The sequence below is a fragment of the Camelus bactrianus genome, chromosome 17 (assembly GCF_048773025.1).
Source record: "Camelus bactrianus isolate YW-2024 breed Bactrian camel chromosome 17, ASM4877302v1, whole genome shotgun sequence".
Taxonomy (NCBI): Eukaryota; Metazoa; Chordata; class Mammalia; order Artiodactyla; family Camelidae; genus Camelus; species Camelus bactrianus.
In genome coordinates this window covers 31,708,595-31,720,989 of record NC_133555.1, presented here as the reverse complement: position 1 = coordinate 31,720,989, position 12,395 = coordinate 31,708,595, and the positions used below count along the sequence as shown (strand labels likewise).

Sequence of the window (12,395 nt, the reverse complement as noted above, 5' to 3'; positions counted from 1 at the left end):
AACCATACCTTTAGAAAAATGTAGTATTCACTTTATTTATAGATAACCTATGGTTATAAAATGAAAACCAAGCAGCAGTGTTGAACTAGCTGTACCTGCCATTTAAGTCCATTCACCTCTGGTCATTCAGCACTGTCAGTAAGCAAATGCTTGGTAAGGCAGACGGAGGCGTGTTAATAGTCTGTCTAGGAAGCTGACTGCCAGATGGGGCAGTTTGCCCTCTACCCAGCTGAAATGTCTTTTTCCGTGGGTTGCTGCAGACAGGCGTTGAAACCTAGCAAGTGTTACTTCCCACATACACTGTCTTCTGGGATTTCCTGAGAAATGCTTATAGCATAAATTATATTTTACTTTATATTTGAGATCTCCACATGTCTTCGGATTAGGCTGAATTTACCTGTTGGGTCCGGAATATACCATTTTTCCCAGACATCAGTATACGAAGCAGTTCTTCCCCATGGCTTAAAGTGCCCATTCCAATGGAGTAACTTGGCAGCCTTTACAAACTGGGGAGAATATCGTTTTCCAGCGCTGGAACCTTACATTGAGAGAAAAAGAGCCAAATGATAATACTAGTCATACCACATCAAACTGGAAAATGATAAATATCCCATCCCTGAGGAGAGTTCTTTAGACACTTCATTAGCTTAGGCCCTTGGTTAGTTATTTCTGCTTACCCAGATGGCGAACATTCCACATAGGGTCGATGGTGGAATGCTGTTGATAAAATACGATCAGCAGAGGTGGTGTTGTGATGCTGCCAGCCAGTGTTCTGCTATACAATCCTTCTCTTGGTGGGACAGATAAAAAAACATGATGTTAGTAAAGAGTCCCAGTTCCCATTGGTCAAGACACTTAGGGTTGAAATACAAGAGTTTTCACAGGTATGCCAGTTACATACTTACTCTACATTGAGTTTCATCCATTTTTCCAGCTGGTTAGTTATATTCTGTTTTTTCCATTCTGTCAAGTTTGCAACAAAAACTCCAGGATTAAATGAGCAGGTGCTCGCTTTCATGGAAAGCTTACGAATTCTTTCCTTTTTATAGTCAAGATATCCAATGTAATTGTACTGAAAACACAAATGGGATATATAGTACGTTTACTGCTTCACACAGGATAGATACAATTTGATTGGATAACTGTTCTGTTCACTTATGACTTCTCAGATTATTAGCAAAGGGCTCTACATAAAGCAAATAAAAGTGACATTTGGGATTGCAAGTTAGACAGTAGGAACCTAGAATAAACCTTAAGCCAGATGTTCAGAGAGAACTAGGTTGTCAAATCCATGAACCGATCTGTAGGAAAGTGGCCTTGAGTTTTGGATGAAATAACTGGTGAATGTAAATGTAGCAAAAAAAGAATTAAGAGTTCCCTGATTTTGTTGCCTCTTACCCCATTAACCTGCATTATAGGGAGCAAAGTGTCTGTGCAAAGGGTCTAATAAGTAACTTACCTGGTTCCCTGCTCCACGGATGACAACTTTAGTAGAGGTTGAATCACAGTCTTCTGAAAATGCAGCTGCATGTCCTGGCTTCAGTGGTGTATTGTATAGGGCAAGGATATCACCTGAAATAGATAAGGTTTAAGATTTACAATGGAAGTTGTCCCAAGATTCCCTATTCCTCCCACCTCTTAAGATGACCTTTTATAGGATACCATAAGTAAGACAACCAACCACTACAGCCTACACTGGGCAGAGAGCAACACTGATGGTGACATTCTCTGGTACCTTGCACAATTACATCGTCATCCATGTATATGGCCTTCTTTGCACCGGGAACCAGAATTGGCAAGTAGAACCTTGCAAAGGTTAACTGGAAAAGTAAAAGGAAAGAAGCATTGGCACAGGATTTGTCAGTGGCTGTGCTTTTGTTTACTAGAAACTCCCAGAATGCTCTCAGTTTCCATGCAGGAGAAGACATCTGAAGGTCTCAGAAGTCCCCAGGCCTGGTGCCCGGGGAACTACTTGCACTGTACCCAGTTACTCAGGTATTCCAGTCATTTCCTAATACTGCCAGTTACAAACAAGAGTGTGTGGAACTCACTGGTTTAATGGATTCCCCCTCGTCAGGATCCTTCTTTACTTTCCCTTCCAAAAGCTTAGTGTCAAAATTCACAATTTTGTACCTGATGCTTTTCAGGGTACTGCTGCTGAGCCAGGACCTGATGAACATAAAGCACCAAATATCAGTTTTAAATAATCATGTCCCATACTGCAGCCTTATCTGTGCTTTCCAGTGAGGCCATAATGGAAGTGAAATCCTGAGGACTGCATGGTATCTTCAAGCCCCTTCTCTGAGCTTTGGTTTCCTCTTCTGCGGTGAGATACACCACTAAAGCCCCTCCCTGAACCAAGATTATATGGTAATAGTGCTCGCAAAGGCTCATACTTCTGATTACTACTGCTATAGAAAATTTCATTATGTAATTGAAAAGATCCCATGAATCTTTCAATTTTTGTTCCTCCAAAAACACAAAATGAGTCAAAGTATGATAGTAGTGAAAGCTATCAACAAAGCTGGTAAGTCAGTCTGTTAATCTATACACTCATTAATTTGCTGTGATGACTTCAAGTAATTCTACCAAGTCTAAGGTACTGCCTGTAGGAAAAGTCAGTGTTCCCTAAAGAAGTACTGTACATTTTTCCATTTCAGATTAGTATTTTGTAGACATGTTATTTCTGTAGTTTATTTCAATATATTTCTTTCTATATTAGATAGTTTGAGTTTTTTAAATGCAGAAAAATAACTCATAGTAACTTTCATAAACTAAACATGAACCAGAGAAAGGCAAAGGGACAGAAATGTCTTAGAACTTTGACCACTATTAATTTAGACACAATGTTTCTTGGAATAAACCATGTAAATCTTGATTCAAAACATCTTCAAAACACAGTTAAGACTTGTATCAGATTAGGTTTCTATTAATCACAATTATACTGGTAAGGACCACTTACTGACCGATTATTATGTGGTAGGTGTTTTTTTAATGTATTTTCTCGTTTAACAATCCTCTAAGTTGGATATTTACACTCCATACTTAATAAATTAGGAAACAGGCTCCAAGGGGTTAGGTAGTGTTCCCCAAAGACTGGGTCAGGATTTGGAACGGTGTCTGCTCACCACCACACTACCTTGCCATTGCTCCCACATCCCTTCCCACTCTATACCAGAATTACTCAAGAGCATGTCCATGAGATAAGGAACTTGTAAGAGAATATAAATCAACATGGTGCTTCCTTCATTGAGAAAGTCTTCTACCAAAAAAAATAGCTTGAATTATTAGTGTGCATAATGACACAGTTGACTTACATCTTGGACACAAGTTCCTTAACATGTTTCTGCTATCATGGGGACACACAGAAAAACGTGTAGTTTATAAGTGGTATAATCCCAATTATATAAAAAAGTAAACATTGAAAAAGAGTATTACTGGATTGGCAGCTGGCCTGCTCTAGAGCATCCTCTAGAAGCAGAATCATGAGGCAAGCAGAGCTCACCGGAGATGGTCTGCTGTACTGTTGAGCGTAACAATGTAGAAGATCACATTGGAGCGAGTGTTGTGTTGAATGCTGTTTATGGCTGCAATGGCCCCCCCGAGCCTATCTTCAGATGCTGCAATGACCACAGGAATCTCCTCTTGTCTCCCATCCACTGCTTGTTCGGGAGCATTTGGGATAAAGTCTACAGGCTGAAGCCCCACAATTCCTGAATCTGCAAAGAACACAAAGAAGATACTGTGATCCAATCTCATGAGCTTTTGACAAAGCCCAAGGTGTGAAAGGAGGTAAAATGAGGATTATGACACTTCATTCTCCCTCATTACAATGTGAAGCATACAGCCCAGAAATTTTGTTTTCCCATATGTAACCAGGCTTTTAGAAAAAGCATTAAAAAAAAAAGTTGACAATTCTGATACACTACTACTGATAGGAATATAACAATCTAGATTACAGTTTGGCAATTTGTATCAAGACCCTTGAACGGGTACATGGCCTTTGACTCATTAATTCCCCTTGTCTGTCTCAAGGACAAAATCTGAGAGGTAATCAAAAGTCACAATTTTATTTATAATTGTAAAAACCAAGAAAACTAAAAACAGTTTTTCAAGCCATAAATCATGCAGTAGGCATGAAATCAATTTAGTTGGTCACAATTAGAATTTGAGTATGAAAACTTCCTGAATTGGAATAGAACATTGACTTAGAAAATACCAGACTGCATCACATACAGCAACTGCAAGTATTGTTTTGTAAACCTTCCTTCTTGCCTCTTGTAATACTTTATTTACTCATTCATCATGCACTGAACACAGTGCCTGCTATGTGCCAAGCAATATAGAGGCATTGGAGTTATAGCCATGAATAAAATTGTGAAATCTTTACCACTGTGAAGGGCAGATAGACAAGAAGCAAATACACGTATGTGCTGTATGTAATATTCATTATTGTGGGGCTGCCATCAAAAAAGTCTGAAAGTCACTGTACCAAAAGACTTTCCTGTGGCAACAAGTAAACTGGCATTAAATTTATACATGAAGAGTTTCAATAGTCATGGTGACATGCTTAGGATATAATTATTTGGAAAACCATGTCATATGTGCAGTGTATATACAGCATAATCTCAACTGTATAGAAAAAAATAATATACACAGAAAAAAACTGGAAGCTACTAAGGCAAAATTTTAGTTAACTCTAGGCAATGAATCATTTATTCAGTATTTATTGAGTACCTTCTATGTACCAGCCACAACTGCCCTCATAGAGTTTGAATGCTGTTTTCTTTTTCAAAAATGTTCCTACCAGGAGCATGCATTACTTTATGTACATTTATGTGTGTATATATATGTAAATACACATACGTATATACACAATTATAAAACAAGCTATCAGAGCACTCAGTGAAAGTCAAAGGAAAGCTATTAGTCTTTTCTTGCTCTGATCAAGTATAGTAGGTGAAAATAAAGATATAGTGGGTAACAGTACAAAAATGATTTCTGATACACACTCTGAAGCCTCAAACATCCCTCAAAACCAAAGTAAAGCAGTATGAACAACTAATTGAACTGGCAGCAAAACTGTACAACAGTGACTTTTTTAATCAGTTGACAAGACAATGATTCTGTTTCACTACTAGTCCTACTGATATGATTCCACTTGTTAAAGGAAAGTAACAGGTGAAGGAAAGTTACAGGACTGACACACTAGTGCACAGAGCAGGCATCAAAAATCAATGACACCTGTCCGCACCTTCTGATGCCCTGCCCTACAGAAATGTCTGCAGATAGCCCACAGAGGCTCCTTCCTCTTAAGGCCTCTGATTTGGTGAAAAGGAATCTTCTGTGAGATCAAACCCTTAGCAAACAACTGCCCAAGAAGGGGAAAGAGGGTGGGGTTGCAAGAGCCCAATGCATACCACCTGCCTTTCCCAGAGTCTTTAGTAGCTTCTGTAATATGGCCAAGAAGAAGGCCTTCTTTTCCTTAAATCTAGTGATGTGACCTAGGATGTGGGACACAGAATTCCAGGTCCTCAACAGATACCAAGGCGTTACTCAGGGTTTTCATACCTGAAACTTCATTCCTCAGCAGGCTGCTCAGGCCAAGGAAGTTATGGTGCAAAACCAGCAAGAAGAGAGCAACAGCCAGGACTAGGATGACAATGTTTACTGAAACACACAGGAGAAAGTCTACATTACATCTCTCCATCTTTGGACCTGGTATAAAAACCACATAACTATAGAAAGAACATACCTTTACGGAATGACATCTTTCTCTTTTGTCTTATGTAAATATTAGTTATTAACCCTACAAAACAAAAACAAGGCCCCAAAGTCAGTAGGTACATTAGAATGTCCATCAAGATGCCTACACACTTTTATTCATGTGGTATATGATGCTCCCAGAAACTCATTTTGAATTAACAGTTTCCAAGAACCCAATTTGGGGTTTGAATTTTTTATGGTAATCATAATAATAAAATATGTCAAATAACTTAAGAGAAATAGATAGCCTTGTATATTATACAATTCTACCAAGAGGAACACCTGGATCTAACCACTATGGAAGTTTTCTGAATGAATTTCTACTTAAAATTCCTAATTAAATTACACATGGACCCAGCTGTCTATAACTAAGGTCAACTCATTGGTACAAAACATCCCTGTTCCAAGTTGTATCCCATTCACCTTTAACTGGAATTAAAAGAGAAAAAAAAATTTTCCCAAATCATCTAAAACTATAGCAGAGAAAGATAATTACAAAAATTCATAAAATCCAATTTTGCTATCAGAAGTTTAGAGCTCAAGAGTCTCCAAAATTAAAAATCTGCTCCTAGAAAAAATGAGCTTCTTCCCAGGGCTTCCTATCTGTTGTTTAACTATCCATCTCTTAAGAAAGTGGTGTCTTGAGGAGGAGGGTATAGCTCAGTGGTAGAGTGTTTGCTTAGCATGCACGAGGTCCTGGGTTCAATCCCCAGTGCCTCCATTGGAAAAAAAAAAAATCTAATTCCCCCCCTCCAAAAACAACAAAAAGAAAGTGGTGTCTTAAAAAAGAAAGAATGAGAAGAAAAGAAAGAAAAGATGTCTAATACTGTTACTCTGCCAGTGGTTTGTGCTCCCCAGCTCAACTGAAGCCTTCACTTTTTCAAAACAAATAATTCAATGGAAATAAAATTGTAGGTGGAGCTAAATTAAACAGTTTCTACAACAATCTCTGGGTAATATTTCATTCAAAACAGGTTTTTATGCAACCAGGATATTGTGAGCCTACATTTGAGACTTTTATCCTTTTGTACTTCATCTTGGCCCATGGGAGTACCTAACATAAGGCTATGAATTTTACAAAGCACTTTCAAATATAACGTATTTTCAAAACCAAAGTAAGTTTGAATTAATTTCCTCTTAAGTAAAGTGTATGCATATCACTTGGTTTCTCAAGGCCGAGAAATATATCAAGAAAACTTCGGATGAGAGGCCAGATTACAAATTCGGGAGAACATAATTCAGACTCCCAAAAAACAATCTAAAATACACATGAACACGTACATGCACATGCACACTCTCCCTTTCTCTCACTCTCATTCTCTCTAGAACAGTATAAAATATATTATACCAATGAACTTCCTCTCTAAAGAATACACATCATTATAGACCAGAGCCTTGCGCCTCAATCTCACTGAGGGCTGAGCTTTATCCATAGAAACTGGCAGACTGGGGACTGCTCAAAGTTCTAACATCTGCCTGCTTGGAGCCAACTTCCATCAAGACTGGAGAAAATGATCTTACTTGAGTAAATCTCATTTAGTTACTGGTACAAAGGGCAGTGGTTTAGCTCAAGAACATCCAGTAGCAATTATTTACAAATAGTGTGTGGATCGAGAGGCAGGTGTATTTGTGCTATTCCAGTTAGCTAGACACAAGAAAAACACAATCCTAGCAGGTATTTGATGTACTTAAGTAGATTAGCATGGCAGAAACTGCTTGTTCCTTAAACTCTTTCGGTTATCAATATACACAATGCCAATTATTATGGAGTGTCTGATCCGTATTTCCTTTCCTAGTACTATTCCTCGTGATGGAATTCACTGATCTGATTAGAAGGAATTCTCAAAACAAAATGGCATGTAACATCCTGGGACGTGTAACAGTGGCTATATTTTTGCAAGAGTATACAACTGTGAACAATTTGATGAGTAATATTCAATTATTCACTATGAAAGTTTCTGTTTTGTTAAGAAATAAAACCTTCACTTCATCCCAAATCACTCAACACACACACACACACACACACACACACACACACACACACACACACACACACACACACACACACACACACACAGCAGGCATACCCAGAAATATGGTGAAGAAACGTTAGGGGGAAAGAACACTATTTTTTCAAACTTGCTAGCTATCTATATTAATACCCACATTTTCAGAAGCCTTTTCTGCTTTCCTTCCTGTTGCTATATACTCCCATGGAGGGCCATTCTATTCATGCTCTGCAACCTATCTTGTTTCCCTGGTGCAACACCAGCAAACTCTTTCCCTCTCTGCTGGATCACACACCTATCAGCCTATAAGCATACTCTGCTATCTTCCAGCTAATTCCAAAAAAAAAAAAAAAAAAAGACACCATTCCCCATATCCTAGTTGACCCACAGACCCCTTTCTCTGCTCCCTCTCACTCTAAAAGCTTGAAAGGATTTAAAGTCTCTAGCTCTACTCACTCTTCTTGTCCTCTCTTTAGCCTCCTCCAACCAGACTTCTGTCCATACTTCTCCATTCAAACTGGTCTTGTCGAGGTCACAAAAGACTAAAGTCATCTTTCTGTCCCCTTAGCCATCCCCTGAGAGGCCATCAGGAAAGTACACCAGTCCCCCTCCTCTATTATGAAATTATCTCATTTATTTATTTATTTCTCTCTTCCCTAACTAGAATGTAAGGGACTCCAGTGAAAAGTGTTTACTACTGTATTCTTGCCATCTAAAACCATGTCTGGTAAATGGTGGTAGATAGGTGATGTTTGTTGAATGATCTTGTTAACCTACGAGCAAGACTGGTTCTCAGCTCAGACAGGCAACAGTCTTTGATAATAATCATGAAAACAAATTCAAACAAAAGACATGGATTCCGACAGATCTATCTCAAATCGAAACTGACAGGCAATCTCCTTTTCTCACCATATCCTCATAGCTCAAATACCATAGTCTCTACAGCAACTGCCACCCCATGAAGTGCATTTAAAGAGGGAGAACACAGAAGGATATGTCTGTTTCTACTTACAACAAAAAGTCTGTTTAGTCTCTGCCAGACTGAAAGGTGGACAAGGCCCTAAGGATATACACCCACCTTCTCCTGCCTCTTCATCCTGCTAGCTCCTACGTGGCTTTCAGGAGACAAGGAACCTCCTTCAAACCCCACATTCTGCAGCACCTCCCCTGAGCTCTCACATCGCCCGGGCCTCGCTACCCAAGAGTTAATCCGGCTTATATTTCTGGGGTTACGTGGCTGTCTCCCTTGACGCATTCTGGGCTCGAGTCAAGAAAGGGCCTGGTGTTGGTCACAGGCATATCTTGGCCCACAAAAAAAAGTGCCGGGAATGTTTGATGCATGAATGAGGGCGGCAGCCACGTAACACCTACCCTGGAGTACCTAGAATCCCACCGTCTGTGACCCTGACACGCAACACAGCATAGCAGCGCGTGCCAGCGGGAACCCACAGACTCGGGTTCCCCAAAATGGTTTCTGTCCGGAACGTGGGTACTCCACCTTGCTCAGAGTAACAATGGAGGGCCTAAGCTTCTGAGATAGACATCAGCCTTGACAGAGAGGCAGTGCGAACCCTTGGCTGGCCTCTACTGGGAGGGCCAGCGAAGCCGCCGAGCAGCCTGGCGGGCCAACCAGGAGACTCCCCAGGTAGGCGCTCTCTCCATACTGGTGCAAAGGGGCGGGAGAAGATGGTCCCCACTCCGAGGAGATCCCTTTTCTCTGGATGATGGGTTCTGGGTTAGTCCCCTCTAAACTCTGGCGGTCAGTAACGCCCCCTTACCCTTAAGGGTGTTTCACAAGGGGCGACGATCCGGGGTCCCCCAACCCCCAGGCTCGGAGGCACTGGGCTAGGGTTCCAGCAAGCGGTTCCCCTCAGACGCTCCCCGCGGCCGTCCTTACCTGCAGCCTGAGGAGGAGGAGCCACTGCCCACACCCCGGCCCGCCCCGCCAGCTCAGCGCCCACGCCGCAGGCCCCGGGGCTCAGCCCGCCACCCGGCCGCCCGCGTCCCCTGCTCTCCGGACCGAGTCTGCTCGCCCGCTAACCCTGTGGCCGCGGCGCAGCCCCGCAGCCCCCAACCCGCCCGCCGCAGGGCCTGCGAAAGTCGCACCGAGCAGGCGCCGCCGGGCAGCCCTGCCGCTGGGGTCCTCGCCGAGAAAAGCCCGTCGCCATGGAGACGGGGCGCACGCCGGCTGCCGTTAGGCCGCGCAGGCACAGTAGAGGGCGGTTTGGGGGACCCGAGCTGCGGCTCCCGGGACCCAGTAGCACTGAAGGCGAACGCTTCACGGGCGCGTGATGCCTCGGCTCGGCCACCACAGCCAGCGTCTCAGCCCTCGCGGACAGGGCGCCGGCCTACAGCCAACTCCGAAAGAGCAAGTCGCCTAGCGAGGGCACGGGGAGGGGCCTCGGGCCGCCAGGGTGTGTGGGAGACATCCGCTTCCGGGGCCGCGGCCATCGCAAACCCTGGCTGGGGAGGCCTGCGGAGCTGTACGCAAGAGCTGACCCCGGTTCCTCCTGTTCCTGAGTCCTGGCCGCCGTCGCTCCGCCGGCCGCCTCCTCAGCCAGTCATGCTGGAGCATCTAACCTCGCTGCCTACGCAAATGGTGAGGATGCGGCCCGCCTCGGCCCCAAGATCCCTGCACTTTCCTCGCAAGCCTGGCAGTTCCGCAGCCCTTGTCCGAGACCCACCCGGCGCAGCGCGGGTTCCTAACCGGGATGGCTACTCTCACCCCCGAATCATACCCCCTTCTTTCTTCTCCAACGAGGAGGCCCCTGCCCAGTCTCTGTAAGGATGCTTCAGTTATTCCGGGAAACCGAGAATGTCATTACTTGCTCAGGTTCTTGGGGGAGCCCCTGATATTGGGATTACCCAGTGCCAAAGCTGTGAGGTCAGGGCAGGAATTGTACCTCTTCAGTGGTGGAACCAATTCTTGTTTTGCTTTCCTTTCCTTTTAGGATTACAAGGGCCAGAAGCTAGCTGAACAGATGTTTCAGGGAATTATTCTTTTTTCTGCAGTAAGTATTGGTTTTGCATGATCTCTTCCCCTGCCCCCCACCCCCCAGCTTTGACTGTATTTAATATACTTTGTTTCTAGGTAGTTGGATTTATCTACGGATACGTGGCTGAACAGTTCGGGTGGACTGTCTATATAGTTACGGCAGGATTTGCTTTTTCGTGTTTGGTAAGAAATATGTGGGCGTTTGGATGTTAGTGGCAACTTAGGTCTTCCGAATTGCGTTGTTTTGGTTGGACCTAGTAGTGAGAACTGGCACCAACTTTTCCCTCATCCTTCCCTTGCTATCACTGGAAAAGTAAATGCCAAATAGTGTCAGATGAGGTGAAACTGCATTGAAGGATACAGCTCATTTCTTTTGGCAGGCACTCCAAGCAGGATTTTTAGTCAAAGCTAGACCTCAAGACCTTATGGTCTTCACATTGCTGCCTCCTCGCCTCCTCACCTTTCTTTTGCTCTTAAAGCCATATGTGTAAACAATGAGGCTTGTTCCAGTCACTTACAGTATTTTGTCTGGGTGGTGGCACAGAGTTTTCCTAGGAATGTCAGTTTTGTAGTTTTTACCTTTAGCATAGGAGTCATTTGAGAACCAGGCATTATACATAATCCTCTTTTAAACTTCTAATGGCCATAATTGATGCATTTTCTCTGTTCTGGCCTAGCTGACACTTCCTCCATGGCCCATTTATCGCCGGCACCCCCTCAAGTGGTTACCTGTTCAAGACTCAGGCACAGAAGACAAGAAACCAGGAGAAAGAAAAATTAAGAGGCATGCTAAAAATAATTGATTGGGGTTTTCATGATTCATCTTTACTACTGCACCTGCTTTTGTTTTGTGTGAGATGAGCTAAACAGTTTTCATACCCCAAACATGAGCTAAAAATCACCTATGCTCAGCTGTGTTCAAATTTTGTTCTCTATATTTCACTTCTCAGTTGGGTTTTGATTTATAAATATTTTAGACCTTCTCTTCACAGTCCTTCTCTGAAATGGAGAACAGAAAACACAAGTATGCAAAGTTTCTTTCAGGTCTACAAAATAATGAAAAATAAATGCCTCATAAATTATAGTACAATTAAACTACCAAAGTTTTATAATTCATTATGAGTAGTCAGGCTGTTTTAATGTTTTCAATTAAAACTCACAGTGCAAGTCAATGTCTAAAGAGTCTTTTGTTCATTGTCCTGCAGGCATGACTACTAGTAAAAGCTAAAGTTAGAAGTTCATGTTTCTGAAAGTGTCAGGAAGCACCACTTCTGTTACATGTCCTTCTTGACAGGAAACACCTATATAAAACTAACGTAAATTTGTGGTAGAATAGTACTTTGGTACCACTAAAATAAGGCTGTTGTTAAGCAAAAAACATTTAATCCATGCTTCTAAGTGGTTCAAAGTGAAAACCTATAAAGCTGTAAATTCCTTTTAAATTTTCCAGAGGGCTGAAGAGAAAAATGTTCTAAGGTCTTGTATGAGGGTTGGGAGTAGAAGGGTTATTACAGGTAATATTCTATTTCTCAATACTAGGATATAGGACTTCCAGACTATGAGTTATAAAAAAAGGAAGCAAAGACCTTAATATAGCAAAAGTCAGAAGAGGTTTTTAAAAAAGA

At 42.3% G+C, this 12,395-nt stretch overlaps 3 protein-coding genes across 7 annotated transcripts in view; 1 reads left to right on the top strand and 2 right to left on the bottom strand.

Moving 5' to 3' along the window:
- Positions 1 to 9: 9 nt before the first annotated feature.
- GLT8D1 (glycosyltransferase 8 domain containing 1) lies at positions 10 to 11,372 on the bottom strand. 5 transcript variants are annotated; one of them, XM_074344744.1, is made up of 10 exons: positions 11,350 to 11,372; positions 5,756 to 5,809; positions 5,572 to 5,670; positions 3,506 to 3,719; positions 2,052 to 2,169; positions 1,736 to 1,820; positions 1,460 to 1,572; positions 906 to 1,072; positions 678 to 790; positions 10 to 538 (listed from the first exon to the last, which is right to left on the bottom strand). In XM_074344744.1, exons 2-10 carry the CDS (start codon positions 5,769 to 5,771, stop codon positions 348 to 350), a joined length of 1,116 nt encoding a protein of 371 aa, XP_074200845.1. In that variant the 5' UTR covers positions 5,772 to 5,809; positions 11,350 to 11,372; the 3' UTR covers positions 10 to 347. The 5 variants fall into 5 exon arrangements, with proteins under 5 accessions (XP_074200845.1, XP_074200847.1, XP_010967360.2 ...); XM_074344746.1 differs by lacking the exon at positions 11,350 to 11,372 and adding an exon at positions 9,882 to 10,027; XM_010969058.3 differs by lacking the exon at positions 11,350 to 11,372 and adding an exon at positions 9,673 to 9,823.
- NEK4 (NIMA related kinase 4) overlaps positions 5,769 to 12,395 on the bottom strand; it is a 39,173-nt gene continuing 32,546 nt past the window's right edge. The window contains exon 15 of the mRNA XM_074344741.1: positions 5,769 to 5,809. Within this exon, the coding sequence (XP_074200842.1) occupies positions 5,804 to 5,809 (6 nt within the window). The 3' untranslated portion in view covers positions 5,769 to 5,803. The remainder of the gene's footprint in view (positions 5,810 to 12,395) is intronic.
- Positions 10,217 to 11,942, top strand: SPCS1 (signal peptidase complex subunit 1). The gene is made up of 4 exons (XM_010969243.3): positions 10,217 to 10,374; positions 10,727 to 10,786; positions 10,867 to 10,953; positions 11,448 to 11,942. The coding sequence occupies exons 1-4, from the start codon at positions 10,339 to 10,341 to the stop codon at positions 11,571 to 11,573; spliced, it is 309 nt and encodes a 102-aa protein (XP_010967545.3). The 5' UTR covers positions 10,217 to 10,338; the 3' UTR covers positions 11,574 to 11,942.

Excerpts from the sequence above, each read along its gene's own strand:
- SPCS1 (XM_010969243.3), top strand. The coding sequence starts at position 10,339 with ATGCTGGAGCATCTAACCTCGCTGCCTACGCAAATG. Across the intron at positions 10,787-10,866 it reads GAATTATTCTTTTTTCTGCA|GTAGTTGGATTTATCTACGG; the intron begins GTAAGTATTGGT and ends CTTTGTTTCTAG. Across the intron at positions 10,954-11,447 it reads GATTTGCTTTTTCGTGTTTG|CTGACACTTCCTCCATGGCC; the intron begins GTAAGAAATATG and ends GTTCTGGCCTAG.
- GLT8D1 (XM_074344744.1), bottom strand. Across the intron at positions 2,170-3,505 it reads AGTACAGCAGACCATCTCCG|GTCCTGGCTCAGCAGCAGTA; the intron begins GTGAGCTCTGCT and ends TATGTTCATCAG. Across the intron at positions 1,821-2,051 it reads AGGGGGAATCCATTAAACCA|TTAACCTTTGCAAGGTTCTA; the intron begins GTGAGTTCCACA and ends TTACTTTTCCAG.